Source organism: Electrophorus electricus, chromosome 21 (genome assembly GCF_013358815.1).
Source record: "Electrophorus electricus isolate fEleEle1 chromosome 21, fEleEle1.pri, whole genome shotgun sequence".
Classification (NCBI taxonomy): domain Eukaryota; kingdom Metazoa; phylum Chordata; class Actinopteri; order Gymnotiformes; family Gymnotidae; genus Electrophorus; species Electrophorus electricus.
Window position 1 is genome coordinate 3,683,353 of NC_049555.1, and position 27,751 is coordinate 3,711,103.

A 27,751-nucleotide genomic window follows, 5' to 3' on the forward strand; every position below is an offset into this window, starting at 1 on the left:
TATGTCACCTAGAGGTACAATATATAAAGAAAAAAAAGCACAGGCCCTAGAACAGATCCTTGTGGGACACCATAGCTAACCTTGGTGTATACTGAAAAGTCTCCATTTATGTTGACAGTGATAGCAATCGGCTAAATAACATTTAAACCAGGAAAGGGTGATTTCATTAATCCCAACAACATTTTCGAGTCTATCTAGTGTAGGGGGTATTGTCTCTCTCTCTTGTAGCAGCCAAACAAGACTTTTATTCAGTATACGCCAAACTCAAGTTGACTATGCCACCCTCATTTAAAGGAAGAGGGAAACCTATTGCATTGACTAGTGCACCGTATACAGGGTTTCTACCCACAGAGGTTTACTGCTAGTAATGTGGACTGCAGAAACTGATGCACAGATTGTTTATTGATTCACATTAATGTAGTTGTAATGAATCATCAGGACACAGGTAAGTGTGGATCCAAATGCAAGAGTTTATTTTGACAACAGGTAGGAAGGAGTGGATAGGTGAACTGGAAAGATAGTCGTCAACGGGAGGGATCACGGCGAAGAGAAGGGTTGAGGTCACAGTCTGAAGTCCAAACCAATAGGCAGAATCCGAGGTCATTCAAAGGGCTAAGAAGGCGTAGTCTGGGGAAAAGAGAGGTCGATATCCGGGAGAAACAACAGAAATAAGGTATGCTCGGTATACATGGCAGTACAATACTTCATGAGTAATCTATGGGAGCGTGGAGGCTATAAAAGAAGCTGAAATGAGAGACAGGTGAAATCAATCAATATTCAGGTGAAGGTGATCTGTGTCCGGGCAGGGAAAGGCTAGTGGGCAGGACTGGCACTGTTACAGTAGTTAAAACATGATTTAATAACCAATTAAAATGCAATCACATCTACAAATAATGTTTTCAGTAATCACTGGCGATATTCAAAATTCAGCGGGAATAGCATGGTTAAGGGGTACTGGGATTACTAATACTCAAGGTACAATACAACACAGTGACTACACTGGCCAAGATAATAGGAATCAGTGCATATACAAAAGAAAACACAACATCCCACACATCATAACACACATTCCCGATGTTTAACCCAAAATAAAACAAAATACAAATAAAACCCTACACATAAATAGGGCACACATCAAAATCAAAACAAGAACACAGCCAATATTCCAGCACTAATCCTCTGTTCCCTCCGACTTAACCACACAGTCGAGTACTGCTGACAACGCTTAACAAACGTGAACAGTGATACTGATAAATACAAGTTAAAAGTAGTTAAAAAATAAAATGTCATTCCATCCTCACGGGAAGGAAAACACAAAAGAAGAAGCAAAACAAACAAACAAACAAAAAACTGGAGAGAGGAAAAAAACAGTGGCTTGCTCTGACGAACACCTCAATCCTGTAAAATACCACAATTAACATTACAACAGGATATGATTCCCCTTAAACCCATAGCATTTCCTATCCGTTCACGTATGTTATCTACCCTGATACAGTCTGCCGGTCTTCAATCACCTGAAGCTAAACAAGCAAGCACATACATCAGCAAGAGTGCTTCAGAACCAATACCAGTTTTATAACTCTGCCATTTGGATGTGCTTACCACCAATTGCGACTCGCACTTCATGACCGAAACCTCCTGGATCCCCAAAGTAATGTCCTTTATAAAGTTAAAGACATAATTACTCTCACACTCACATACGAGTATTAAAATGCAGCGCAAGCCAATGGTTATAAACAAACTCGAACATACACTTACGTTAAAACCAAGCACTGGACAAATCCCTAGCGCCGCAAAACATCTACAGCGTCAAGCCACTGGAAAGGTTAGAATCCAGGGATTGGGGGTATCGCAAACCAACCATGGAACATACACCGTTCTTTTTCAAATGAGAACAAATGTGAGTTAAATATTTCTCATGAGATTCCCAATCGTGCAGAGGCGATAACCTTAAAGGGACACAGCACACCAAAGGAGATTCAATGTATACGGGTCCTACACATCACATGAGTAAAATGTTTTTTTTTTTGGTGTTAAATGCTGCAATCAGTTCAAGCAATATAAGCAAAGAGACATAACCCTGGTCAGAAGCCAACAACGGGTCATTAACTACTTTAATCAGTGCTGTCTCTGTACTATGATGAGGCCTAAACCCTGACCAAAACGCATCATGTATGTTGTTCTGATTCAGCTAAGTTCTTGGAAATAAATGGAAGGTTTGAAATTAGCCTGTAGTTTGACAGCTGACATGGGTCGAGGTTAGATGTTTTTGGTAAGATTACTGCAAATTTGATTGATTTAGGTACGTTACCAATGTTTAGGGAGGAGTTTATTAAATTTAATAAAGGTTCGTTCACAGGAACAATTTCCAAAAATGTGTGGGCAGTGAATCTAGTAAGCAAGTTTAGGATTTTAAGTGTGAGATCACATGAGGTTCAGGCTCATGATTCAGGATTCTAGAATCTTTTTTGGCTTGGTTGTTCTGATCTATAAATATGTTTAGGCCTGTTGATGGCTACAGCTTGCCTGGTTAGTACATTCTAGATGCCGGCCAAATCTGGGAATGGCTTAAAGTTGTTCCTTAATTTATCGCTGTCATTTAATGACTTATAGCTTTTCTGTGCTTTTGTCGCTTTATTTTTTTTCTAATATCCTTGCCCTGACTGATGTTCATCAAGAGCCTTGTTTGAAATTTCTGCATGTTACAGTTTGACCAGGAGAAGCACCTGGTGTGTTTAAATGATCTCCCAGACACAGGAGTATTACCACTGAAATAACACATAACACCTCAACTGCACACATGTGGACTTCAGTCCAGGAATTGTGTTATCTGCAGAAGAGGAAGAGCTGAATGCTTATGTAATCAATTGTTTTCTGTTTTTTGTGATTTTGTTTTGTGTGGGTTTCTCACATTTTCATATTCATTTTTTATACTTTGACATTATACAGTGCTTTGTGTTGATAAAAGGCAGAAACTGTAATTTTGTGATGTATGTTAGTAAATTATGAAAAAGCCCAGCAGAAGTTGAATTCTACTTGACTTATCCATACTTGCCCCATACTTGCTCCACAACCACCTGCTGCACTGATCTGAGTGGAGATGGTGTGGGTTCATAGTGGCAGGAGTCCTGATCTGGACTGTGGCTCATGAATAACAAAATGACATTTCAGCCCATGGTATGTGCACAGTGTCAGTGTGAACCCATAAACTGAAATGAAAAGCAGACAGTGAGGATCTGTGAATTTGATTCTTTATTTTGATGCTTTGTAAAAATATGCTTCAAATCATCAAAGCTGCATTTAATCTTTCATTATTCAGGTTACAAAACCACATCAAAGTTTCTCCACGTGTCCCTCCATCAGACACTTAAAGACAAATGCCATGGTTGGTTGTTTTTGGTGACATGGTGATCACAGTGGAGATGTGGGAGGGGAGTGCTCTGGTTTATTCTTTCAGGACCTTTGTGTCCACGTCCTCGGTGCGTGAGACCACCTTGCCATCAACCAGCTCCTCGATCACAGTGTGTATGCGTTTAGTTATCACGGGTTCATCTGAAAGGGTGGAGAAGTAGACGTCATGAGGCTCTCAGCATGGAACACCGACATTCATAAAATGATTGTGCCTTGTCAAGCACTGCTGCCAGTTTAGTCTTTTATTCTCCTTTATTGTTTGTGGAACCATTTGGATTCACTTATTTCCAAGTTCTTATCCAATTACCCAAGACCGCTGATGAAAAATTATTACTTTAATTATTGCTGTATTCTTAATAATATCAAATAGCTTACGTTTAGGAGGTGGGGGAGGGGTGACCTTGGTTTCAACAACCCTGTTCACTGTGGTTTTCCTGGAAGAACATAAATAACAGTTCACAAGAATGGAGTGCATCAGTCGCGTGAAGCACCATCAGTTTCCTCCTTTTCCATGATGTGCACAAACACTCCTTGAGTGATAATAGCGCCCCCTTGTGGCAAACATGAGGTTGCTGAACGTAAGCTAATTTAAGCCAAGCAAATGAAGCGCCTTGCATTTAAAAAACTGAAACCGTTATGAAATTTTATATAATAAAATTCAAGACCTTTGTCTTGCAGATTTGTGAAAATAACCATTTTCTAGAGGGTACCATATGTATTAATTTGACCTTTTAATAGTGGTTCTTATTACAGTATTATTAGCAGTATTTATCTTTCTATGACTACTATCAGTAAAAGGTATATCTAAATTGTTTGATTGCTCAAAATAGTTTTACTTGTATCCACTTGAAACTATTACTAATTATAAATTGCATCAGGAAATGCTGAAGTAAACGTAGACATCATTTCAAAACTAATTCTGACAATTCCTTTAATGATGACAGTATTAATGCAGACTTACTTTAAGTCTTCTCCCTCTAGCAGTCTCCTGTATTCTGCGATCTCCATCTCCAGCCTGGTCTTGATGTCCAGGAGAATCTTGTACTCACTGCTCTGCCTTTCCATGTCATTGCGAATCTGGGTGATCTCGATCTGCAGGTTGTTGATCATGCCCTGCAGCTGGCTGAGCTTAAGGCTGTAGTGTGACTCCGTGTCATGCAGCGTTCCCTCCAGAGCTGCTTTCTGTCCAATCAGATAGGAAATGATGAAGCGATGAAGAGTGGGAGGAGGACCAAAAAAAAGTCACTTTGATTGATGGGGGTCTGAAGGGGTCAGTAAAACATAGTGAATTACAGCAGAGAGTGTCTACTGAGTGTCTAAGGAGAGCGAGAGAGAGAGTGCATGTGTGTTTGTACCAGGCTGAGCTGAGACTGCAGCTCAATCTCCAGAGTCTGTAGTGTTCTCTTGAGCTCACTGATCTCACTGTGAGACGTCTGCATCACCTGTGTTTTCTCCTTCACCTGCATATTTAGTTTATCAAACTGTCGGAGAGGAAGGAAAAGGGCAAAGGTCAGAAGAACAGCCTGACAAGGACAACTACTGCAGGATCAAGTGGCACTCATCTTCACCTTGGCTTTGTACCAGGACTCCATCTCTCGGTGGTTCTTCTGGATGATTCCCTCGTACTGGGTGCGGATCTCCTCCAGCATGCGGCCGAGGTCCTGCTGAGGCGGGGCGTCCACATCCACGTTCACTGAGCTGCTGGTAATGTTGCTCCTCAGGGCTGCCATCTCCTACAGAGCAGGGACATGAAAAACAGGCTCCATGTCAAACTCTCTCACGATATGGTTTGTCCTTCTTTAGTTCTAACATTACTCTCCCATGTGGAATATGTTGATCTCAATACTGCCCCTGTTAAAGATAATCTACACCATGTGGAATGCTTTTATTTTGGCATATATACATGTACAGTACAATGAAATGCACCTCTAGAGGTAGGATTCAAATTCACAATCTTCTGATTGACAGCCCAACTTCATACCCACTAGGCTACCAGTGCCCCAAGAGATGCTAGAGGTGTTTCAATTCGGTTTGAATAATAACATGGTAAAGCACTAGTAAAAGTTAGCATTGCAGTTAATAACAGAATGTGAAGATGAGCGGACCAGTCGTAAGAGGAGTGTTTCAAAATATGCTACAAGTAATTAATCTTTGTGACCCTTGAATTCTGTAAACCTGAGTATAAAGAGCGGCATCTACTGGCTCTTTGCATCAAAATGCTAGTGTGAATTTTGGAACTTTGGAATAAATGTATAGGGAAGCGATGGCTCACCTCTGTGTCATTTTACCCACTTAATTAACTTGAGCTATTCAAACTGTCTAAAGTTCTTTCTGAACTGGTTAAAGTTGTCATACAAGCAATAAAGCCACTGAATCTTCAGAGTAGCGTAATTAAGAAGTGAAAACGTGCGTATTAAATGGTGAGTAGCATTCAATTAAATAAAGAGAATTAGTGAAGGGTTAGAAACTTTTACCAAACCTGTTTTGTCTTCGCGCGTGCAGGAAAAGGGAAAGGAACATTTACCTCCTCGTGGTTCTTTTTCAGGTGCACGAGGTCCTCCTGCAGTTCTTCGATGCGGGTCTCCAGGTTCGAGCGTGTCACCGTCAGTTCGTCTAGGCCTGACCGCAGACCGGCGACGTCAGGCTCAACTAACTGGCGTATCGCCAGTTCGCTCTCGTACCTGATCCCCCCCCCCCAAAAAAAAAAATTTATATATATATATATATATATATATATATATATATATATATATATATATATATATATATATATATATATATATATATATATATATATAATCCTAATTAAGAAGGCTACAGTAAATTATTTCACAGAATAATCTGTCGATGACCATAATATTTTAGAAATTAAGGGCTATACATATTATATTTAAAAGAATAATGTTCTGAATAATACTGACTTGATTCTGAAGTCTTCTGCAGCGAGTTTAGCGTTGTCGATGTCAAGGATGACGGGAGCGATTTCAAGACTGGCCTTCTTGATCTGAAAAAGAGAAGTTTAGATTTTCCAAAGGCTGGGACATCCAAACAGTGAAAGCGTTAAGGAGAGAGTTAGTACGAGAAATATAAACAACTATAATGTTTTGTATAATATCCAATTTTCACGATATGCACAGCGAGAATATCAACAGCCAAAATCACATGTATATTCAACCGGAGACAAAAAACTGAACTGAAAGAATTCTATAGTAAATGAGTGCAAACAGAATTGTGAATTGTGAAAATAGCGCATTTGTGTAACAGTACCAGAGGGCATGGGTTGTCAGTTACTTTAGAATTATGAGTTTGCTGAATAATAATAATAATAATAATAATAATAATAATAATAATAATAATAATAATAATAATAATAATAAGAAGAAGAAGAAGAAGAAGAAGAAGAAGAAGAAGAAGAAGAAGAATGTACTTTAAATTATTTGTCCTTATTTTACTTTATGATCCACGTAAGCTTCTTTGGTCATTTAATTACTACCATACGCTACATTGTGATGGGTTTCTTACCTCTTCGTGCAGTTTGGCGATTTCAGCGAAATAGGGGCTGTAATCTCGGTTGACCAAGCTTTTCTTTTCGGAAAACTCCCGGATCTGGAATTCTAGTTCAGCATTAGATTTTTCCAGTGCGCGCACCTTGTTCAAGTAACTGGCCAGCCGATCGTTGAGATTTTGCATGGTGGTCTTTTCGTTCAGTGACACGTTGAAGCCATTGTCAAATGTTTCATTCAGGTCAAATCCTTGCTTCAAACGTCCTGCTTGAGACACACGCACGCCACTTCCGTCGGAACCTCCATAGATGCTTGACAAGCGAACGCTAGATGTGCGCGTTGAGTACCCCCCTGAGAGGGAGACTGAGGAGTTCAGACGGGATGCGGAAAAGTTGTAAGCCGCGCTACTCATCGTTTACCCGGTTATTTCAGCCTTAACGATACCTGACTGTCGAGGACAAACAGTTACTTGTGATGTTTTCGGTCTAGGGGGCTCTATATAAACGCATAACAGGGCGGGTCGCATGCATACAGGTATGCCCAGGGCACTGTCAGCAGCAATCGGTTACCCGCATGGAGCGTAGTGCGCATAACTACTTGCACTTTACTTGCATTTTTAAAGATGTTTTTGATAAGGTGCACGAGAAATGATAACACTTTCTGGTGTGGCAAGTTTTTGATACTTGAATTCAGTAATGTGCGGGCATGGATCAGTACTTCGGAAGCGACGACTTTGTTTTGTACTTTGCTATTTACTGCATGAAAAACGATCCTTACTAAATGACAATTAACATGAAAAATCAGTGACCATCACAAATATAACAGTGACATTTTAGAGTAAACAAAACAGCAGTTGAGCAGGTCATAGTTAGGGCACACAAGTAAATATTTTCTATTATTTAATTAACTTAAAATGATTTTGTACATAGTCCAAAAATTAAACAAATGAACTCGTTCCAAATGTTCAGTGCTGTTTTCATGTGGGTGAAAAGGAGGTTCAAGGAACAATATTAGAGTATCAAAATGATGGTTCTGTATACCTGCTGCCTTTTTGCTGAGGCTGATGGCTTTCTGTTCTAGTTAAAGCTGAAAAAGGAATAATCTGGTCTCTCCCTGATACATATTTGTCATTTTTGTCTGATGCTTTTGAGCTTCAAAATACATAATTTCTGAAACACAACAATGTGCTACACACACACACACACACACACACACAAACACACACTGGATTCTAAGTGAAATTCACTCCCTATACCATGCGCCCTAGACATCCTTAACATTTACAAAATTATATTTTTATGATAATGGAACAGGGGCCTCATACACATGTTTAAGTGCAAACAAAGCTTCAGGTAGGATCATTCTGGGTTTCTTAGAGGTAATGCGTTAAGTTTTGGAAAAAATCACCAAGCAATTCATGTATTGGACTAAATGGGTAAATCCAGGCCAAACATGTAAACACCCATGACAACCAAACTAATCAGTCCTAAGATTTACCACACTGGGGTCTTTTAATCTCACTAAAAAAACAAATCAATAAAACTCTCACATGCAGCCAAGAGATTTGCTGGGCCTGAGTTATGTGTGGACACAAAAGGTCACACCATGTCAATTCTCATTAAATGTTCCTGATAGGCTCAAGTTTAAATATAAATATAAACTGGAACAGAACTAGGTAGGATGGCAATATTTTCTGATGCATTTATCCACAATTTGCTTCACATTTTAAGATTTTAAGGCTAAGCAAACCAGCAAAGATTTGTACAAAATATCCTGCCTTCCCAGGATGTCACGTAAAAACTGGCTGGACATGGGCTGAATTGTTCAAAATAAGGTGCATGATCAGTGGACTCAGGGTCAGCCTTGAGAAGGCATTCAGCTATATGTTTTGGGTCATTGGCTTGTTTAAAGACAAATGGTCTGTGCTACTGGAGACTGCAGTGGGCTTTCCTCCACCCTTTCTGTATCTGCTCCATCTACTTAACTGCCTGCATTTATGAGTTGCCTGATCTCTGAAGATGATCTGCCTCCTGAAAATATGACGCTGCTACCACCATACCTCTCCACTGGAATGGGGATCTCTGTGCAATTTGCTGGGTTAGTTTTGTTCAAAACATTTGTTGCATAGCGTTGATGTTTCAGTTTTTGTTCTGATTATCTTGTAAAATCTTTTTTTCTCACATTCCTTCAAACAAAAGCCCACTCAAGATCTGATATGAGCATTTTTCTTTTTTTAACAAAGGATTATTCCCATACTTATGTACAAGCCAGAAATTTGATGTCTCATCAAGATTCTATGAAACAACTGAAAGACTGTAAGTCCTTTAGATATGTATAGGCCTCTTTATGGCTTGCTGGATGCTGGCCTATTCTTAGAATGTGTAAGGGTTGGCTCCAGGCCGCTGCCCCCTCCGTCCACCAGAGGGAGACCTCGAGTCAGGCACATGACCAATCAGGCTTGATGCCCAACAGCTGGGCTAGGTCTATATAAGCCCACTGACCCAGTCACTCAGTGCTGGGTCTTTGCTAAAGTTTCGAAAGAAACCCCTAGATGGTAGCTCTGGGTTTTGAGGTCTGTGAGCCTGTGTGCTACACCTCTCTTCTGCTCTGTGAGGTTGTCTGTTTTTACATGTCCTCTCCCTTCTCCTGTTTTCCCATCTCTAGTCTGTCTTTCTCCCAAAGCTCCCCTAAAGTTCCTCCCTGTCTTCTGGTTTTGTTTGGGAAGTTTTAGTTTGGTTTTCCCCAGTGCATCGGGGCTGCCATTCTTCCCGTGGCGTCCTTTGTTCTCCCTTTTTTCCACGCTCGGCGTGGTGTTTTTAGTTTTTCCTCTTGTTTTGTCGTCCTCCATTCCTTTTAAGTGCGACATACGTGTGGGTCATTTGCTGGCTGCCGAAGTCTAGCAGGAGTTCATTTGCCTCGCAGCAAAGTGGCTGGGGTTCAAACACCCCCCCCCCCCCCTTTGTTTTTGTTTTTTTCTTCCTTTCATTTTACCTGTTCTAAAATATAACTGTTTTGCACATGGGCCCGTCATCATTAAAGTGTGCTGGCTCACCCAGTAGACTGTTGGTGTCGTCCCCTATCAGACCTGCGTTTGAGCCCCATTACAGAATGGTTTAGATATTTTATATTAATGATGCTTTTCTGTGTTTTTAAATATCCTTGCCCTGGCAGATGTTTTTTAAGAACCTTGTCTCAAATTGTTTCATGTTGCAGTGTGACCAGGAGAAGCAACTGATATTTAACTGATTTCCCAGACACAGGTGTATTACCACTGAAATTAGACTGTAACGAGGCAGGCAAATTCAGATGCTAGCGGATAAAAGAGGTTCTGGATATTCCTGCACTAGTTAAACCAGAACAGTAGTCAGTACACATGCAAGGGTCAGAACCAGTAAGAGGTACAAACAGGTGGATACACAGTCCAGGACGTAAACCAGAAGGCAACCACAAAACAGGCAGACAAATCCAAAGGGGCAGGCAAAGAACAGTTGAGAGCAACACAAAAACAAGATCTGAAACACAATCAGACAAACAGGAGAAAACCGCTCAGTATGTATAGAATACACTGGAAGCAATACTTCACAAAGAAGAGACTGACTTGACAGGTTTAAATATACTGAGTTATAGAGAAACAGGTGTAAATAATAGTCTGGTGATGATGATCTGGTAAACTGCTTTTGATTGGATGGTTTGTCCTCTGGGTGACTTTAACGGGACTCCAGCCCGTTCCATGTGGACAAACAGGAGAGCCAAATATTAGAGGGATAACGTGGACAATACACGGGGTTGAAAGTCTTTTATACTAATTATTCAGCTATTAGAGGGAACAAACTTGTTGTTTGCTGGAGTGCTGTAAAATAATAATTGAAATTGTCTTACATTGTTCAGGGTGGCCAACTGACTGTGTAGAAAACTACTAAAGATAATGTATATGTGTAGGTATAGATATATTTATTATAATAAGGTAATGGGAGTTTGGGTTCAAAGCATATAACTACTTGTTTTGTTCAGCGGTTGTAAGGGGACGAGTCAAGAGTCATGCCCAGAATAGAGGGGGATTTGTAGTCTTTGGTTCACATTATTGGAGCAGGTAATTTTCCAAATAGAAAGGGGGAGGATAAAATTGTGATTAATGGCTCTGTGTTTGGATATGGGTATATTTATTTTAATAAGAGAATTTTGGATAATGGGAAAGTGTTTTTAAATGATGGTCTTTATTTTGAACCATAGGGGAGAAATATTATGAATTTAATAATTTATGTATCTAGAATGGTCTGGTCTAAGGGACGAAGACTTAATATAAGGAGTGGCATTTGGAAATCAATGGAGAGATGTGTTGGTTGAATACCATAATTGGAAGCATGTTAAGTAACCTTATTTGGGTTTAATTCTCTGTTGGCATTGAGGACTGAATTTATTTATTTTTTTCTTTGGGGTTTTTTTTTTGGAATTGAATTTTTTTGCCTGCTTATGGCATATGCTCCTGTCACTGGACTTTTTGGGGAAAATAAATCTCCATCATTGGCATAATTACTACCGGAATCACCCTCTGTTTGATCTTCCCCTGCTATCCTGTTACAGTGACGAACAGAATGTTGGGACTTGTAGTGCACTTAGGACACGGGCGGCATGACAGTATCCAGACGCCCCCCTCCCCAAGAATCCGGGACAACCAAGATACAAGGATGCCCGCGACAACCCACACCAGGCATGGAGGACACCGACCCACTCTGGCACCCCTCCGAAGGCAGTCGATGAGGGCAAGCCCCAGGATGGGGAGCAGGACTGTAAGGAAACCATGCATGGAAGTCGGAAAGGAAACTGGGATCATCACAGTGGGGCACCCAGCTTTGTTCCTCAGGACCATACCCCTTCTAGTCAACTAAATATTGGATGGAACCCCCCTTCTCCTGGAGTTCATGATGCTGCGAATGGCGTACACCGGGGTACCCTCGTACTCAGTCGGCTTAGGAAGGATGTTCTCAGGAAAAACCTCATCCAGGGGACCTGAAATAACCGGCTTGAGAAGCGAGACATTAGCTGCGGTAATGCAATGGCAGATCCAATTTATAAGTAACTTCATTTACCAAGTATTTTAAAAGGGTCGATATATTTGGGTCTTAGTTTATGTCAGGAACTGGGATTACGAAAATCTCATGTAGAGCCATACGCAATCCCCAGGTTAGTATTCCGGGGTCTCAACCCTCTGTGCCGATCAGATAGTTCCTTCTAACACTGCAGTGCGTGTTCAACACGTTGATGAGTCTCCTCCAACACTGTCTCAACCAACAGAATGCTGGGAGTTGTAGTGCACTTGGGACACAGGTGGCATGACATAGACATGACACCTCAACTGCACACATGTAGACTTCAGTCCAGGAATTATGTGACGTGGAGAAAATAAGTATGTTAGTTGTATCAAGTCAATGAGCTGAATGCTTATGTAATCAGTTGTTTTATTTGTGTTTGGTGAGGATTTTATTTTCATATTTCATTTTTCATACTTTGACATTATAGAGTGCTTTGTGTTAATAAATGGTCTCTGTACTTTTGTGCTATATCTCAATAAACTGGTAAAAAGACCAGCGGGGGTTGAATTCTACTTTATTTCTGTTCTAGTGAAGAATATCCATACTTGCTCCACAACCACCTGCTGCACTGATCTGAGTGGAGATGGTGTGGGTTCATAGTGGTAGGAGTCCTGATCTGGACTGTGGATCGTGAATAAAAAAAAAGACATTTCAGCCCATGGTATGTGCACAGTGTCAGTGTGAACTCATAACCTGAAATGAAAGGCAGACAGTGAGGATCTGTGAATTTTATTCTTTATTTTGATGCTTTGTAAAAATATGCTTCAAATCATCAAAGCTGCATTTAATCTTTTATTATTCAGGTTACAAAGCCACATCAAAGTTTCTCCACGTGTCCCTCCATCAGACACTTAAAGACAAATGCCATGGTTGGTTGTTTTTGGTGACATGGTGATCACAGTAGTAATGTGGGAGGGGGGTGCTCTGGTTTATTCTTTCAGGACCTTTGTGTTCACGTCCTCGGTGCGTGAGACCACCTTGCCATCAACCAGCTCCTCGATCACAGTGTGTACGCGTTTAGTTATCACAGATTCATCTGAAGCGGTGGAGAAGTAGACATCATGAGGCTCTCAGCATGGAACCCCAACATTCACAAAATGATTGTGCCTTGTTAAACACTGCTGCCAGTTTAGTCTTTCATTCTCCTTTATTGTTTGTGGAACCATTTGGATTTATTTCTCCAAGTTCTTATCAAATTACTCAAGACTGCTAATGAAAAAAGACCATAATAAAGTGGCCTTTAATTATTACCGTATTCTTAATAAAAAATAACTTACGTTTAGCAATTGGGGGAGGCGTGACCTTGGCTTCAACAACCCTGTTCACTGTGGTTTTCCTGGAAGAACAGAAATAACAGTTCACAACAACAGAGTACATCAGTCATGTTAAGCACCAGCAGGTTCCTTCTTGTTTGTGATGTGCACAAACACTCCTCAAGTGCTAATATCACCCCCTTGTGGGAACCATGAGGTTGCTAAATGTAAGGTAATTTAAGCCAAATAATTTGAGGCACTTTACATTAAAAAAAAAAGAATTTATGAAATTAAGTTCCATATAATAAAATAAAAGACCTTTGTATTGCAGATTTGTGGAAATTTCTATCTTCTAGTGGGTATCATGCATTAATTTGACCTTTTAATATTGCTTGGCTCTTTTTATAGTATTAATAGCAGTACTTATCTCTCTATGAATAATATCAGTAACAACTATATCTAAACTGGCTTGATTGTTCAATAGTTTTACTTGTAACTGTTATTATTTATAAACTGCATCATGGAACTAAGTCTGACAATTCCTTTAATGATGATGGTATTAATGCAGACTTACTTTAAGTCTTCTCCCTCTAGCAGTCTCCTGTATTCTGCAATCTCCATCTCCAGCCTGGTCTTGATGTCCAGGAGAATCTTGTACTCACTGCTCTGCCTTTCCATGTCATTGCGAATCTGGGTGATCTCGATCTGCAGGTTGTTGATCATGCCCTGCAGCTGGCTGAGCTTAAGGCTGTAGTGTGACTCCGTGTCATGCAGCGTTCCCTCCAGAGCTGCTTTCTGTCCAATTAGAGAGGAGATGATAAGTGGGAAGAGTTATGATTGTGACACCACCAAAAAGCTCAGTTTGATTGATGGGGGTATGAAGGGGTCAGTATCAGTAAAACATAGTGAATTACAGCAGAGAGTGTCTACTGAGTGTCTAAGGAGAGCGAGAGAGAGAGTGCATGTGTGTGTGTACCAGGCTGAGCTGAGACTGCAGCTCAATCTCCAGAGTCTGTAGTGTTCTCTTGAGCTCACTGATCTCACTGTGAGACGTCTGCATCACCTGTGTTTTCTCCTTCACCTGCATATTTAGTTTATCAAACTGTCGGAGAGGAAGGAAAAGGGCAAAGGTCAGAAGAACAGCCTGACAAGGACAACTACTGCAGGATCAAGTGGCACTCATCTTCACCTTGGCTTTGTACCAGGACTCCATCTCTCGGCGGTTCTTCTCAACGATTCCCTCGTACTGGGTGCGGATCTCCTCCAGCATGCGGCCGAGGTCCTGCTGGGGCGGGGCGTCCACATCCACGTTCACTGAGCTGCTGGTAATGTTGCTCCTCAGGGCTGCCATCTCCTACAGAGCAGAGACATGAAGAACAGGCTCCATGTCAAACTCTCTCACGATATGATTTGTCCTTCTTTAGTTCTAACATTACTCTCCCATGTGGAATATGTTGATCTCAATACTGCTCCAGTTAAAGATAATCTACGCCATGTGGAATGCCTTTATTTTAGCATATATACATGTACAGTACAATGAAATGCTTCTCTTCTCAAATTTCAGCTTCTTTGGAAGCTGGGGTGAGAGTGCAGCGTCAGCCATTGTACTGCATGCCTGGAGCCGAGAGGGTTAAAGGCCTTGCTCAAGGACCCAACAGTGACAGAATTGCAGAGCCAGGATTCAAACCACAACCTTCCAACTGATAGCCCAAGGTCCTACCCACTAGTGTGCTACTGCCCAAAGGGGTAGTAGCAGTGTTTTGAATCTGTTTGAATAAGAACATGGTCAAGCTCTAGTAAAAGTTAACACCCCAGTTAATAACAGAATTGTCATGCATCAGTCACCAATAAGCCAAACATCCACCAATGGTTATCCAAAATCGCTCATCTGATCGCAATTACCCAATTATTAGCCATTCCGTTCACCTGTCTCTTATTTTCCTCCTAACATTCTTAAATCACACAGGTGCCTCCCTCCATTGCTTCACATTTGAGCTTGTGGGCCATCTGCTAAGCCTGATTTCTGACTCTTCTTGTCTTTGCATTGCATTACATTACATTCTCTGATCTTGTTTATAGTATGTTCATTCAATTTCAGTTCCATTTTAAAACTTGTGTCTAGGTCTGTAATGGTCAAAATGTCACAAGGGTATTCTGTAGGTCAGGGGAGTGGACCTGTCTTAAGAAGAGTGAAATATGCTACGTGTAATTAATTTGTGACCCATTAATTCTGCAAGCATGATTATAAACATTACGATCTACTGGCTCTTTGCTGCTACACCCTACTCCCTAGTGTTGAAATCTGGATCTTTGTAATAAAATTATAGGCTCACCTCTGTGTCATTTTACCCACTTAATTAACTTGAGGTATTCAAACTGTCTAAAGTTCTTTCTGAACTGCTTATAGTTATATAATCAATAAAGCCACTGAATCTTCAGAGTAGCGTAATTAAGAAGTGAAAACGTGTGTATTAAATGGTGAGTAGCATTCAATTAAATAAAGAGAATTAGTGAAGGGTTAGAAACTTTTACCAAACCTGTTTTGTCTTCGCGCGTGCAGGAAAAGGGAAAGGAACATTTACCTCCTCGTGGTTCTTTTTCAGGTGCACGAGGTCCTCCTTCAGTTCTTCGATGCGGGTCTCCAGGTTCGAGCGTGTCACCGTCAGTTCGTCTAGGCCTGACCGCAGACCGGCGACGTCAGACTCAACGAACTGGCGTATCGCCAGTTCGCTCTCGTACCTGATCATAAAAATGGTTACGGCGTTATTACTTGCGCTTTATGGTGAAGCGCATATATTTTTCGCATAGAAGAAAATACGTATGTCTAAGTAGAAAAATATTTTTCCTCTGATAAATGTCCAACAACGCTGCATGAATTGAAAACTTTAAAAATCAGAGGTATGTTATTCTATACAACACTGTGGTCTGTCGTTAAACTAAAAAGCATTTATTCCGAGGAAACTCAAATTTCGAATAGACTAAGACTAATTAAGAAGGCTACGGTAACTGATTTGACATAGAATAACCTGTCGATGAACATAAATTACCTTAGAAAATAACGTCGTGCTTTATACATTACTTATACATATAATATTTAAATGATTGGCTTTATGAATAATACTGACATGATTCTGAAGTCTTCTGCAGCGAATGTAGCATTGCGGATTTTAAGGAAGACCCTGGCGTTTTCAAGGCTGGCCTTTTTGATCTGAAGAAGAAATGGGAGTTTTAGATTTTCCAGTGAAAATGTTAAGGAGAGGGTTAGCATATGAAACGTAAATAACTATAATTGTATTTAAATAATCTAATTTTCACCATATTCAGAGCGAGAATATCAACAGGTAAATTGATACTCTATGACAATACATTTAATTGAAATTATTCTGCAGTAAATGTGCTTCTAGTAGCGTGCACACAGAACTGTGAACGTAAATAGCGCAGTTGTGCTATTAAATATTAGGCTACCAGAGGGTATTGATTGTCAGTTATTTTATAGTTATGAGTTTGCTATATGAATTAATTATAATGAGAATAATGTTCTTTGAATTCGTGTCCTTATTTTACTTTATGATTCACGTAAGGTTCTTTGATCATTTAATTACTACCACACGCAACATTGTGATGGGTTTCTCACCTGTTCGCGCAGTTTGGCGATTTCAGCGAAATAGGGGCTGTAATCTCGGTTGACCAAGCTTTTCTTTTCGGAAAACTCCCGGATCTGGAACTCTAGTTCAGCATTAGATTTTTCCAGTGCGCGCACCTTGTTCAAGTAACTGGCCAGCCGATCGTTTAGATTTTGCATGGTGGCCTTTTCGTTCAGTGACAGGTTGAAGCCATTGTCAAATGTTTCATTCAGGTCAAATCCTTGCTTCAAACGTCCTGCTTGAGACACACGCACGCCACTTCCGTCGGCACCTCCATAGACGCTTGATGAGCGAACGCTAGATGTGCGCGTTGAGTACCCCCCTGAGAGGGAGAGTGAGGAGTTCAGACGGGATGAGGAAAAGTTGTAAGCCGCGCTACTCATCGTTTACCCGGTTATTTCAGCCTTAACGATACCTGACTGTCGAGGACAAACAGTTACTTGTGATGTTTTCGGTCTAGGGGGCTCTATATAAACGCATAACAGGGCGGGTTTCCATTAAGTTATTTACTGTGATGCATATCTGGTACGCATGCATACAGGTATGTCCAGGGCGCGTCCACCAAAGGGTTACCCGCATGGGGCGTGGCGCGCATAACAGCACTTGTACTTTTAAGGATGTTTTGATGAGCTGCACAACAAATGATAACACTCTAGAAGGGGCAAGAAAGAAGGGGCAACAAACACGACTTTCTGGTGTCGCAAGTTTTGGTTACTTGAATTCATTGATTTGCGGACATGGATCCGTATTAGAGGCTTAGGCTTAGGAAGTGACGACATAATTAACTTTGTACTCGGTCTAAACTTCTGTCATGAAAAACGATCCTTACTAAATGACAATCAACGTGACAAATGGTAACCATCACAAATATAGCACTGACATTTTACTGCAGAGAAAACAGCAGTTAAGCAGGTCATTCCCATGCCATATTTAGGGCACACAAAGTGACTCCTTTAGTAAACATTTTCTATTATCTAATTTATTCTTTAATTCTATTATTTGATTCATTTAATTAACTTACAATGATTTTATACATTGTCCAAAAATTAAACAAATGAACTAGTTCCAAATGTTCAGTTCTGTTTTCATGTAGGTTTTCAAATACATAATTTCTCAAACACAACAATGTGTTGCCATAGACCCTCCCAGGACACAAACACTCACACACACACACACACACACACACACGCACACACGCACACACACACACACACACACACACACACACACACACACACACACACACACAGACAGGAAAATAAGTGAAATTAACTCCTTATACTACAAGCCTTATAGTGTAATAACAATTTCATGATAATGGCATGTGGGCATCATACATTTTTTCAAACTTTCAGACAAGATCATTCTGGGTTTCTCACAGAACATGGTTTAGGTTTCTGTAAACAAAACAAAAACAAAACAAAAAAAATCAAGGCATTGATCTATTTGACTAAATGGGTAAATCCAGACCAAACATATTTCACATGCAGAGATTTTAAGGCTAAGCAAACCAGCAAAGATTTGTGCAAAATATCCTGCCTTCCCAGGCTGTCACATAGAAACTGGCATGGGGCAAATGTGTGACATGGGGCAAATGTGAAATTTGTGTTACATTTGGTTTGTTTGTGAGAAAACAAGATGATAAATATCCAGTGGGCGGTATGAGTTGCATGTCGGAGCATTTTTTTAGTCAAGCTTGACATGTCTTCATTGACAGACTGTGGTGGAAGGAAAAGGGTGTCTAAACCAGCAAGCCGTGCACCTGCTCACCTGTAATGGTGCACCAAGACAGCATGTGAACATGTGACCCCAAGTTGATCAATGTGAGATGTTTCACCACTGATCAACATTGCTGACTGCTCCCTCTACTACATGTACATGAAGGCTCATGGATAATACAGTCAACCTACCATCATGGTTCACACTAAAAACCTACTGTTCTTTGTTTCTAGCTGGGAATTAATATTTTGGGTCCTGGAACCTATTTATTTTTGGTGGAAATGGGCTGAATGGTTCAAAATTATGTGAGCGAACTGGGAAGGCATTCAGTTGTATATTTTGGGTCATTGGCTTGTTTAAAGAAAAATGGTCTGTGCTACTGGAGACTGCAGTGGGTTTCACCCTTTCTGTATCTGCTCCATCCATTTAACCTCCTGCATTTATAAGTTGTCTGACTCCTGATGATGATACGCCTCCTCAAAATATGACGCCACTGGCACTTGTCACAAAATACTCCTCTTCCCATATTTCATGTGGTATGGCCTACTGTATGCAGTGGGACTTCATCGTCTTATTTGTAACCAGGCCTATGTTTATCACACACCTGCACCTGGTTTAGTGTAGTTATGTTTGTATGTATTTAAACCTTTGTTCACGTTTGTGTTGCATATTATGTTTGTAAGCTGTGTAGGATGTTTCCTGTGTTCACCTTTCCTGTTTCATGTGAATGCCACTGTGTTCGTTATTCATGTTTGTGTAATAAATGTCTGTCTTCGTCGAGGGAGTCTGTGCATCCTGCTCCTTGCTCCTTGCACTGGGGCCATTACAGAAAGACTGACTGTCACAGGACAGTTTCTCTTTGTTAAACGGACTTCTCATGTGGATGTGCTCAACGATAAGCTATCGGGAGAGCACAGAGCAGGTGCTTTATGAGAAGAAGCGTGCTCTTCCCACGATAGGGGATATTCCCTTAGCCATGGCATTTCCTGAGGGCTCCTGTTGAAGATCTCCCAAGCTGCTGCCTGGATCCCTGGATTTTTGAGAGAGGGTGTTGACCAGCCGGAGGAAGAGGAGAGAGCCCACTCCATCCAAGGAGGAGAACACCCCCTGGAATTTCTATGGGCAGCTAGGGCTACCGAGCCGGGACCACGGAGAGCCCAAGGGACCACTATGTAGCTGGTCTGGTGGAGTTCGCTAGGTCCCTGGCTAGAGATGTAGTAGCCTGTGTTCTCCCTTTTCCGAGTACAGGCAATGAGCACTGGACGGGTCCGCCCAAAGCCCAGGAGGAGGACTGCCTGAGGGGCTGTCCCTGGGTGCCTTGCGACAAGTGGGCCATAATCCGTAGCAGCATGTCTGGACCCAGGGCGTATGTGCCCTACTGTGTGTCCTTTAGGGCCAAGGACATGCCTTCAGAATCTGCCCTTCCAGTGGCTGCTGCATGTATGCGCCTTTTGGTTTGTCTACATTTGTATCTACTTGTTGTTGTGTGCACCCGTGCCATTTGTTTGTCTACAGGTGCATCTACTTGTTGTTGTGTGTACCCACGGTGCATGTAGGTGCGATACGTTGTGTGTCCAGAATGGGTCCCTCTGAGGAAGTTCTCGCCGCTGAATGCCATAGCCGTACCTCTGGACCTGCCGCTGAACATCGTAGCTGTGCCTCTGGACCCGCTGCTGTACGCCGTAGCCATGCCTTCAGAACTGGTGGACTCGCCATGGAGCGTTACAGGACTGCCCTGGGAGAGGCAAAGATTATACTGAGAAGCCTCCCCAGTTGGTGGCTCCTTGCCCACCTTGTGGATGGGCATGCACCAGGCCTTGTCAAGGGTCTTAGAGTCTCTTCAGGTCTGTGTTGCATGTTATGTTTTTAAGCTTTGTAGGATGTTGCCCATGTTCACCTTGACTGTTTCATGTGAGTGCCACTGTGTTAGTTATTCGTATTTGTCTAATAAACCTCTGTCTCCGTTTGTTTGTCCTGCTACTGGCCCTGGGGCACTTGGCCCATTACACCACCATGCTTCTCCACTGGAATGAGGATCTCTGTGCGATTAACAATATTTACAGTGTCTTTTTTCTTATATGCCTTCTAACAAAAATCCAGCTAAGATCTGATATTTATAAGGGTAGGGAGATCTCTGACTGGTTGGGATAATATAAAAGTGGAGTAGATGAGGAAAGTAGTTAAATTTGTGAATGGTGATGCAGTTAGCTAAGAGTTCATTAGGGTTAAGAGATGCCATTGGACGAATGCAATGTGATGAAACAGGCCTTGGGTCAGGTGATTCAGGAAAGCATTTAATAAATCCACATCACCAGAAAGAAAGTGAATGGTGGCTAGCTTTAGAGGTGAGGCAGAAGAGGATGCACGTCACACAGCAGCGTCACAAGGAAAACAAGGTCAGTTGTTTTGCTGGGAAAGTGTGGAGAAAAGGAAAATCACCCGACAAGAGCTGTGGGCAATGGATGCAAGTCACATCAAGTTTTTGCTTGTAGCAACCTACAAAGTCCTTCCAACTCCAAAAAACCTTGGACAGTAGGTAGGTGAAGACCCTAATTGAAATTATGTGCAGGGTTTGGCATGCTGAAGCATTTTTGATCAGTATGTAAGGTTGTTATTATTATTATTATTATTATTATTATTATTATTATTATTTTAAACTCTATTTCTTATGGATGAAATAAGTTTATAAAAATTGAAAAGTTACATGCATTTTTGTTTTCACCTTAATACATTCATCAACTTACTCTTACCCTCCTGAAAGCCCTCTCATCATCACCCTTGCTCTCCAAAGAGCCCACCCAACAACGCACCCTTACCCTACTGAGAGTCCACCTTTACCCTACCGAGAGCCCACCCTTAACCTACTGAGAGATCACTCTTATCCTACCGAGAGCCCACCCAACAACGCACCCTTACCCTGTCAAGAGCCCACCCAACAACGCACCCTTACCCTACTGAGAGCCCAACTTTACCCTACCGAGAGCCCACCCTTACCCTACCATGAGCCCACCTTTACCCTACCGAGAGCCCACCTTTACCCTACTGAGAGCCCACCCTTACCCTGCCAAGAGCCCACCCAACAACCCACCCTTACCCTGCCGAGAGCCCACCCAACAACCCACCCCTGCCCATCCACCAAGCATTTCAGAGGTGGAATGAAGAGGCTGCAGCAAGGGAGTGCAAACATGTATACATAGTGTGAGCGCAGAAATTAAAATTCAAATGAACTACTGCTGACTTTAAATAAATAAATAAATACATAAATAAAAAGATAAATAAGTAGTAGGTAGTAAACACAGTATACTATTGATGGGTGTCTGAAATGCTAAGACACTTGACTCCAGAAAAAAGGACAAGAATGGAGTCTAAGTGTAAAAGTAGAAGAGGGTTTTGTCCTATGGGTGCAAATCTAATTTTCTCCACATAGAGGCAGAGGGCCACATCTACTATGAAGCATTTGAGGCATTTGAGTCTCTGAAGAAGTACCTTTGGACTGTTTTGAGGTCTTTTATTCCAAATTAAATTCAATCTAAGCTGATTTGGGTTTTGAAGAAAGATTTAGGTAAGAGTAGAGAAATTAGGTGGAATAAGTATAAAAATGTGGGAAGCACATTCATTTTCACTGAGTTAACCCAACCAGTTAATGATAGGGGGAGAGAAGACCATCGAGAGAGTTATGTTTTGATACAGGTAAGAAATGAAATAAAGTTGAACTTTGAAAGGTCGGAATGTTTGTCTCAGATAATAATCTGATCAGATGGGAGACAATAACTGAGATATTAATAGAAAATAACTTGCTTTTTTAATATTTAATTTATATCCTGAAAATGAATTGTATAAGGCAATAATTTGGAAGACCTAAGGTAGAAAAACTTTGGGGTCAGAGATAAATAACACCACATCATTTGTGAACAGGGTGTAAAGTTAATTTATCATAGGGTTGATTTACATGTTGATTTACATGATTCACAATCAAGTGCTCAGAATATTAGCCTGTTTATTTACTTGGAGGGGTGTGAGGCTGGGATCCCAGACCTCCCTGTTGAGCCTGTTGGAGGTATGGTGGATTTAATTCAGTGAAACACTGATGAAGTGGAGTGCCTACCTAATGGCCCCTGAGAAGATCTTACAATGTTGCAGTTGCTAGAATGATATATAAGCTATGAAAAAGACCAGCAGGGGTTGAATTCTACTTGACTTATATTCTAGTGAAGAATAGCCATATTTACTCGACAACCAGTTGCTGCACTGGTCTGAATGGAGATGGTGTGGGTTCATAGTGGCAGGAGTCCTGATCTGGACTGTGGATCGTGAATAACAAAATGACATTTCAGCACATGGTATGTGCACAGTGTCAGTGTGAACCCATAAACTGAAATGAAAGGCAGACAGTGAGGATCTGTGAATTTAATTCTTTATTTTGATGCTTTGTAAAAATATGCCTCAACCAACGATGCTGCATATCAGATTTTATTATTCAGGTTACAAAACCACATTGAAGTTTCTCCACGTGTCCCTCCATCAGACACTTAAAGACAAATGCCATGGTTGTTTTTTTTTTTTTTTGTTGACATGGTGATCACAGTGGTAATGTTGGAGGGGGGGTGCTCTGGTTTATTTCTTCAGGACCTCCATGTCCACGTCCTCTGTGCGTGAGACCACCTTGCCATCAACCATCTCTTCGATCACGGTGCGTACGCGTTTAGTTATCACGGGTTCATCTGAAGGGGTGGGGAGGGGGACAATCATGAGGAGCTCAGCATGGAACACCAACATTCACAAAATGATTGTGCCTTGTCAAGCACTGCTGCCTGTTCAGTCTTTCATTCTCCTTTATTGTTTGTGGAACCACTTATCCAATTACTCAAGACCACTGATGAAAAAAAGACGATAATAAAGTGTCCTTTAATTATTACTGTATTCTTAATAATATAAAATAACTTACGTTTAGGAGGTGGGGGTGGAGTGATCTTGGTTTCTTCGACCTTGGAAACAAATTTGGTATCTACAACCTTGGATTCAACAACCTTGGTCACTGTGGTTTTCCCATAAGAACTGAAGGAAGAGAAATGACAGTTCACAAGAACAGAGGGCATCAGTCTTGTGAAGCATCACCAAGTGCCTCCTTTTCAATGATGCACACAAAACACTCCTCGAGTATTATTAGCAGTATTTATATTTATCTTCCTATAAATAATATCTATAAAAAAATATCTAAATTGGCTTGTTTGTTAAAAATAGTTTTACTTGTAAATATTATTATTTATAAACTGCATCAGGGAATACTGCAGTAAATGTACACATATTTTCAAAACTAATTCTGATAATTCCTTTAATGATGACAGTATTAATGCAGACTTACCCGGACTCTTCTCCTTCTAGCAGTCTTCTGTATTCTGCGATCTCCATCTCCAGCCTGGTCTTGATGTCCAGGAGCATCCTGTACTCACTGTCCTGCCTTTCGATGTCAGTGCGAATCTGGGTAATCTCGATCTGCAGGTTGTTGATCATGCCCTGCAGCTGGCTAAGCTTAAGGCTGTAACGTGACTCTGCGTCATGCAGCGTTCCCTCCAGAGCTGCTTTCTGTCCAATCAGAGGGGAGATGATAAGTGGGAGGAGTTATGATTACGACACCACCAAAAAAGTCAACTTGATTGATGTGGGGTTTAAAGGGGTCAGTAAAACATAGTGAATTACAGTAAAACAGTGACTTGTAAGGAGAGAGAGAGAGAGAGAGAGAGAGAGAGAGAGAGCATGTGTGTGTGTGTGTGTGTGTGTGTGTGTGTGTGTGTGTGTGTGTGTGTGTGTGTGTGTGTGTGTGTGTGTGTATGTATGTGTGTTTGTACCAGGCTGAGCTGAGACTGCAGCTCAATCTCCAGAGCCTGCAATGTTTTCCTGAGCTCACTGATCTCACTGTGAGACGTCTGTATCACCTGAGTGTTCTCCTTCACCTGCTGATTTACTTCGTCAAACTATCGGAGAGAAAGGAAAATGTCAAAGATCAGATGAACAGCCTGAAAAGGATGCCTACAAAGGATCAAGTGGCACTCGTCTTCACCTTGGCTTTGTACCAGGACTCCATATCTCGGCGGTTCTTCTCGACGATTCCCTCATACTGTGTGCGGATCTCGTTCAGCATGTGGCCGAGGTCCTGCTGGGGTGGGGCGTCCACATCTACATTCACTGAGCTGCTGCCCGTGTTGCTCCTTATGGCTGCCAATTCCTACAGAGCAGAGACATGAAGAACAGGCTCCATGTTCAACTCTCTGACGATATGGTTAGTCCTTCTTTAGTCCTAACATCACTCTCCCATGTGGAATATTTGGATCTCAGTATTGTTAAAGGAGTGATTTGATTCTGTTTGAATAATAACATAGTAAAGCACTAGTAAAAGTTAACATCCCAGTTAATAACAAAGTATTCTGTAGGTCAGGGAGAGTGGACCTGTCTTAAGAGGAGTGTTTTAAAATATTCAAACACTCTTTGCCTCCCTTGTGTGTAAACAAAAAATTGTGTAAACACTCTTTGCCTCCCTTGAATCCTCGAGCCTGGATACAAACAGCGCCATCTACTGGCACTTTGCTTATACACCGTATTGGAAACGTGTATTAAATGGTAGCAGTTAATTAAATAATTGGTGAAGCGTTGGAAACTTTTACTTATAATTTACCAAAGACGTGTGATGGGTAATGGTGGGTGGTGATGGGTGATGGGTGATGTTCGTACCTCCTCGTGGTTCTTTTTCAGGTACACAACCTCCTCCTTGAGACCTTCGATGCGTATTTCCAGGTCCGACCGCAACATCGTCAGATCGTCCAGGACCCGCCGCAGACGGGCGACGTCAGACTCAACGGACTGGCGCATCGTCAGCTCGTTCTCGTACCTGGTCATAAAAAGGTTTACTACTTTACTACTTACGCTTTACCGTTTTCAAGACGAAGCACATATTTTATTCGCATAGAAGAAAATACGTGCGTATATATAAGTAGAATTTTTTCTCTGCTAAATGTCCAGCAACGCTGCATGAATTTAAACCGTTTTTAAAAGGGTTACCCGGTTCACATATACATATGTATACAGTGCCCCATATATACTTTAAAACTCAAAAGTAGGTTATTCTACAGAATACCCCGGCATTAGCATTAAACTAAAAAGCATTTATACTGACGAAACTCAAATTTAGAATTAAGAAGGCTACGATTTAACAATAATACACCTTAGAAAAAAAGGGTTTGCATTAGACATTAATTATACACATTATAATTCAATAAATAATGTTATGAATAATACTGACTTGACTCTGAAGTCTTCTGCAGCGAGTTTAGCATTGTCGATATTAAGGATGACCCTGGCGTTTTCAAGGCTGGCAATGTGGATCTGAAGAAGAGATGATGAGAGTTTTAGATTTTCCAGATGGCTAGGACATCGAAACAGCGAACTGTTAATAACAATAATTTCATGAAAATAGTTTCATTTTCACCATATTGAGAACGAGAAAATCAACAACTAAATTTACATGTTGAACCCAAGACAATACGTTGAATTAAGAGTATTCTATAGTAAATGTGTTTCTAGGAGCGTGCAAACAGAACAGTGAACACAAATAGCGTATTTGTGTAATAACAGTACCAGTGGGCATGGATTGCCAGTTATGAGAATTAGAATTATGAGTTTATTTTAAAATAATAATAATAATAATGACGCACTTTTAAATTATTGTTTTACTTTATGACCCACGCAAGCTTACTGCCACACGCTACATTATGCTGGGTTTCTTACCTTTTGGCGCAGTTCGGCGATGGTAGCGAAATAGGGGCTGTAGTCTCGTCTGCCCACGGTCTTCTTGTCGGACCACTCCCGGATCTGGCGCTCTAGTTCGGCATTTGCTTTTTCCAGTGAGCGCACCTTGTTCAGGTAAGTGGCCAGTCGATCGTTGAGATTTTGCATGGTGGCCTTCTCGTTCTGTGACACGTTGAAGCCATTGTCAAATGTTTCATTCAGGTCAAATCCTTGCTTCAGCCATCCAGCTTGAGACACACGCACGCCACTTCCGTCGGCACCTCCATAGATGCTTGATGCGCGAACGCTAGATGCGCGCGTTGAGTACCCTCCTGAGAGGGAGATTGAGGAGTTCAGACGGGATGAGGAAAAGTTACTCATCGTTTACCCGGTTATTTCAGCCTCAAGGATACCTGACTAACGAGGACAAACAGTTACTCGTGATGTTGTCGGTCTAGGGGGCTCTCTATATATGCATAGCAGGGCGGGGTTCCATGAAGATATTTACTGTGATGCATATCTGGGGCACATGCATACAGGTGTGTCCAGGGCGCGTCCAACAAAAGGTTATGGGGTGCGGTGCGTATAACTACTTGCACTTTTAAATATTTTTTGAAAAGCTGCACGCCAAATGATAACACTCTGAACATCCTAGGAAGAAGGGCCACCAACACGACTTTCTATTCTGTAATGGCAGCATGGATCAGATTTAGAGGTTTAGGAGGTGTCATCTGACTTTGTTCTCGCTCTAAACCTCTGTCAATTTATTGCATGAAAAAAATATCCTTACTACATGACAATCAACATGACAAGTGGTGTCAGTGACCATCACAAATATAACACTGACATTTTAGTGCAGAGAAAACAGCAGTTAAGCAGGTCATTCCCATGTCATTTTTATCACACACAATGACTCCTTTAGTAAACATTTTCTATTATTTAATTAACTTAAATACTATATTTATATATATATATATATATATATATATATATATATATATATATATATATATATATATATATATCTGTCTATCTGTCTATCTATCTATCTATCTATCTATCTATCTATCTATCTATATATATATATATATATATATATATATATATATATATATATATATATATATATATAAAATGCATACATATTAAAGAAATGAACTAATTCCAAATGTTCAGTGCTGTTTTTATGCGAGTGAAGAGGAGGAACGATATTAGAGCATCAAAATGATATACCTGTATATCTGCTGTGTTTTTGCTGAGACTTGTGGCTTTCTGTGCTAGTTAAGGCTGAAAAAGGAATAATCTGGTCCTTCCCTGATACATATTTTATTATATGCACTTGAGGTCCTTAA

General features: G+C 41.0%; 2 protein-coding genes across 6 annotated transcripts; both read right to left on the reverse strand.

Annotated features, from left to right (window-relative positions):
• Positions 1-3,445: 3,445 nt before the first annotated feature.
• Positions 3,446-26,780, reverse strand: LOC113588502 (keratin, type I cytoskeletal 13-like). 5 transcript variants are annotated; one of them, XM_027027697.2, is made up of 8 exons: positions 6,934-7,326; positions 6,333-6,415; positions 5,936-6,092; positions 4,980-5,144; positions 4,767-4,892; positions 4,373-4,593; positions 3,787-3,845; positions 3,446-3,552 (listed from the first exon to the last, which is right to left on the reverse strand). In XM_027027697.2, exons 1-8 carry the CDS (start codon positions 7,324-7,326, stop codon positions 3,446-3,448), a joined length of 1,311 nt encoding a protein of 436 aa, XP_026883498.2. The 5 variants fall into 5 exon arrangements, with proteins under 5 accessions (XP_026883498.2, XP_035376706.1, XP_035376708.1 ...); XM_035520813.1 differs by lacking the exons at positions 3,446-3,552; positions 3,787-3,845; positions 4,373-4,593; ... (3 more) ...; positions 6,333-6,415; positions 6,934-7,326 and adding exons at positions 23,019-23,375; positions 23,633-23,675; positions 23,989-24,203; ... (3 more) ...; positions 25,915-25,997; positions 26,400-26,780; XM_035520815.1 differs by lacking the exons at positions 3,446-3,552; positions 3,787-3,845; positions 4,373-4,593; ... (3 more) ...; positions 6,333-6,415; positions 6,934-7,326 and adding exons at positions 23,019-23,320; positions 23,841-23,866; positions 23,983-24,203; ... (3 more) ...; positions 25,915-25,997; positions 26,400-26,780.
• On the reverse strand, positions 12,934-17,284 carry LOC118240436 (keratin, type I cytoskeletal 13-like). Its single transcript, XM_035520816.1, has 8 exons — positions 16,892-17,284; positions 16,383-16,465; positions 15,840-15,996; positions 14,447-14,611; positions 14,234-14,359; positions 13,832-14,052; positions 13,282-13,340; positions 12,934-13,040 (listed from the first exon to the last, which is right to left on the reverse strand). Exons 1-8 carry the CDS (start codon positions 17,282-17,284, stop codon positions 12,934-12,936), a joined length of 1,311 nt encoding a protein of 436 aa, XP_035376709.1.
• Positions 26,781-27,751: the final 971 nt, after the last annotated feature.

Coding starts and splice junctions, on each gene's coding strand:
- LOC118240436 (XM_035520816.1), bottom strand. CDS start 17,284: ATGAGTAGCGCGGCTTACAACTTTTCCTCATCCCGTCTGAACTCCTCA. Junction 16,466..16,891: donor TCGCCAAACTGCGCGAACAG/GTGAGAAACCCA, acceptor TTTCTTCTTCAG/ATCAAAAAGGCCAGCCTTGA. Junction 14,612..15,839: donor TGAAAAAGAACCACGAGGAG/GTAAATGTTCCT, acceptor TCTGCTCTGTAG/GAGATGGCAGCCCTGAGGAG.
- LOC113588502 (XM_035520812.1), bottom strand. CDS start 26,780: ATGAGTAACTTTTCCTCATCCCGTCTGAACTCCTCAATCTCCCTCTCA. Junction 25,504..25,914: donor GCAGAAGACTTCAGAGTCAA/GTCAGTATTATT, acceptor TTTTATGACCAG/GTACGAGAACGAGCTGACGA. Junction 24,593..24,678: donor AGTCCTGGTACAAAGCCAAG/GTGAAGACGAGT, acceptor TCTCTCCGATAG/TTTGACGAAGTAAATCAGCA.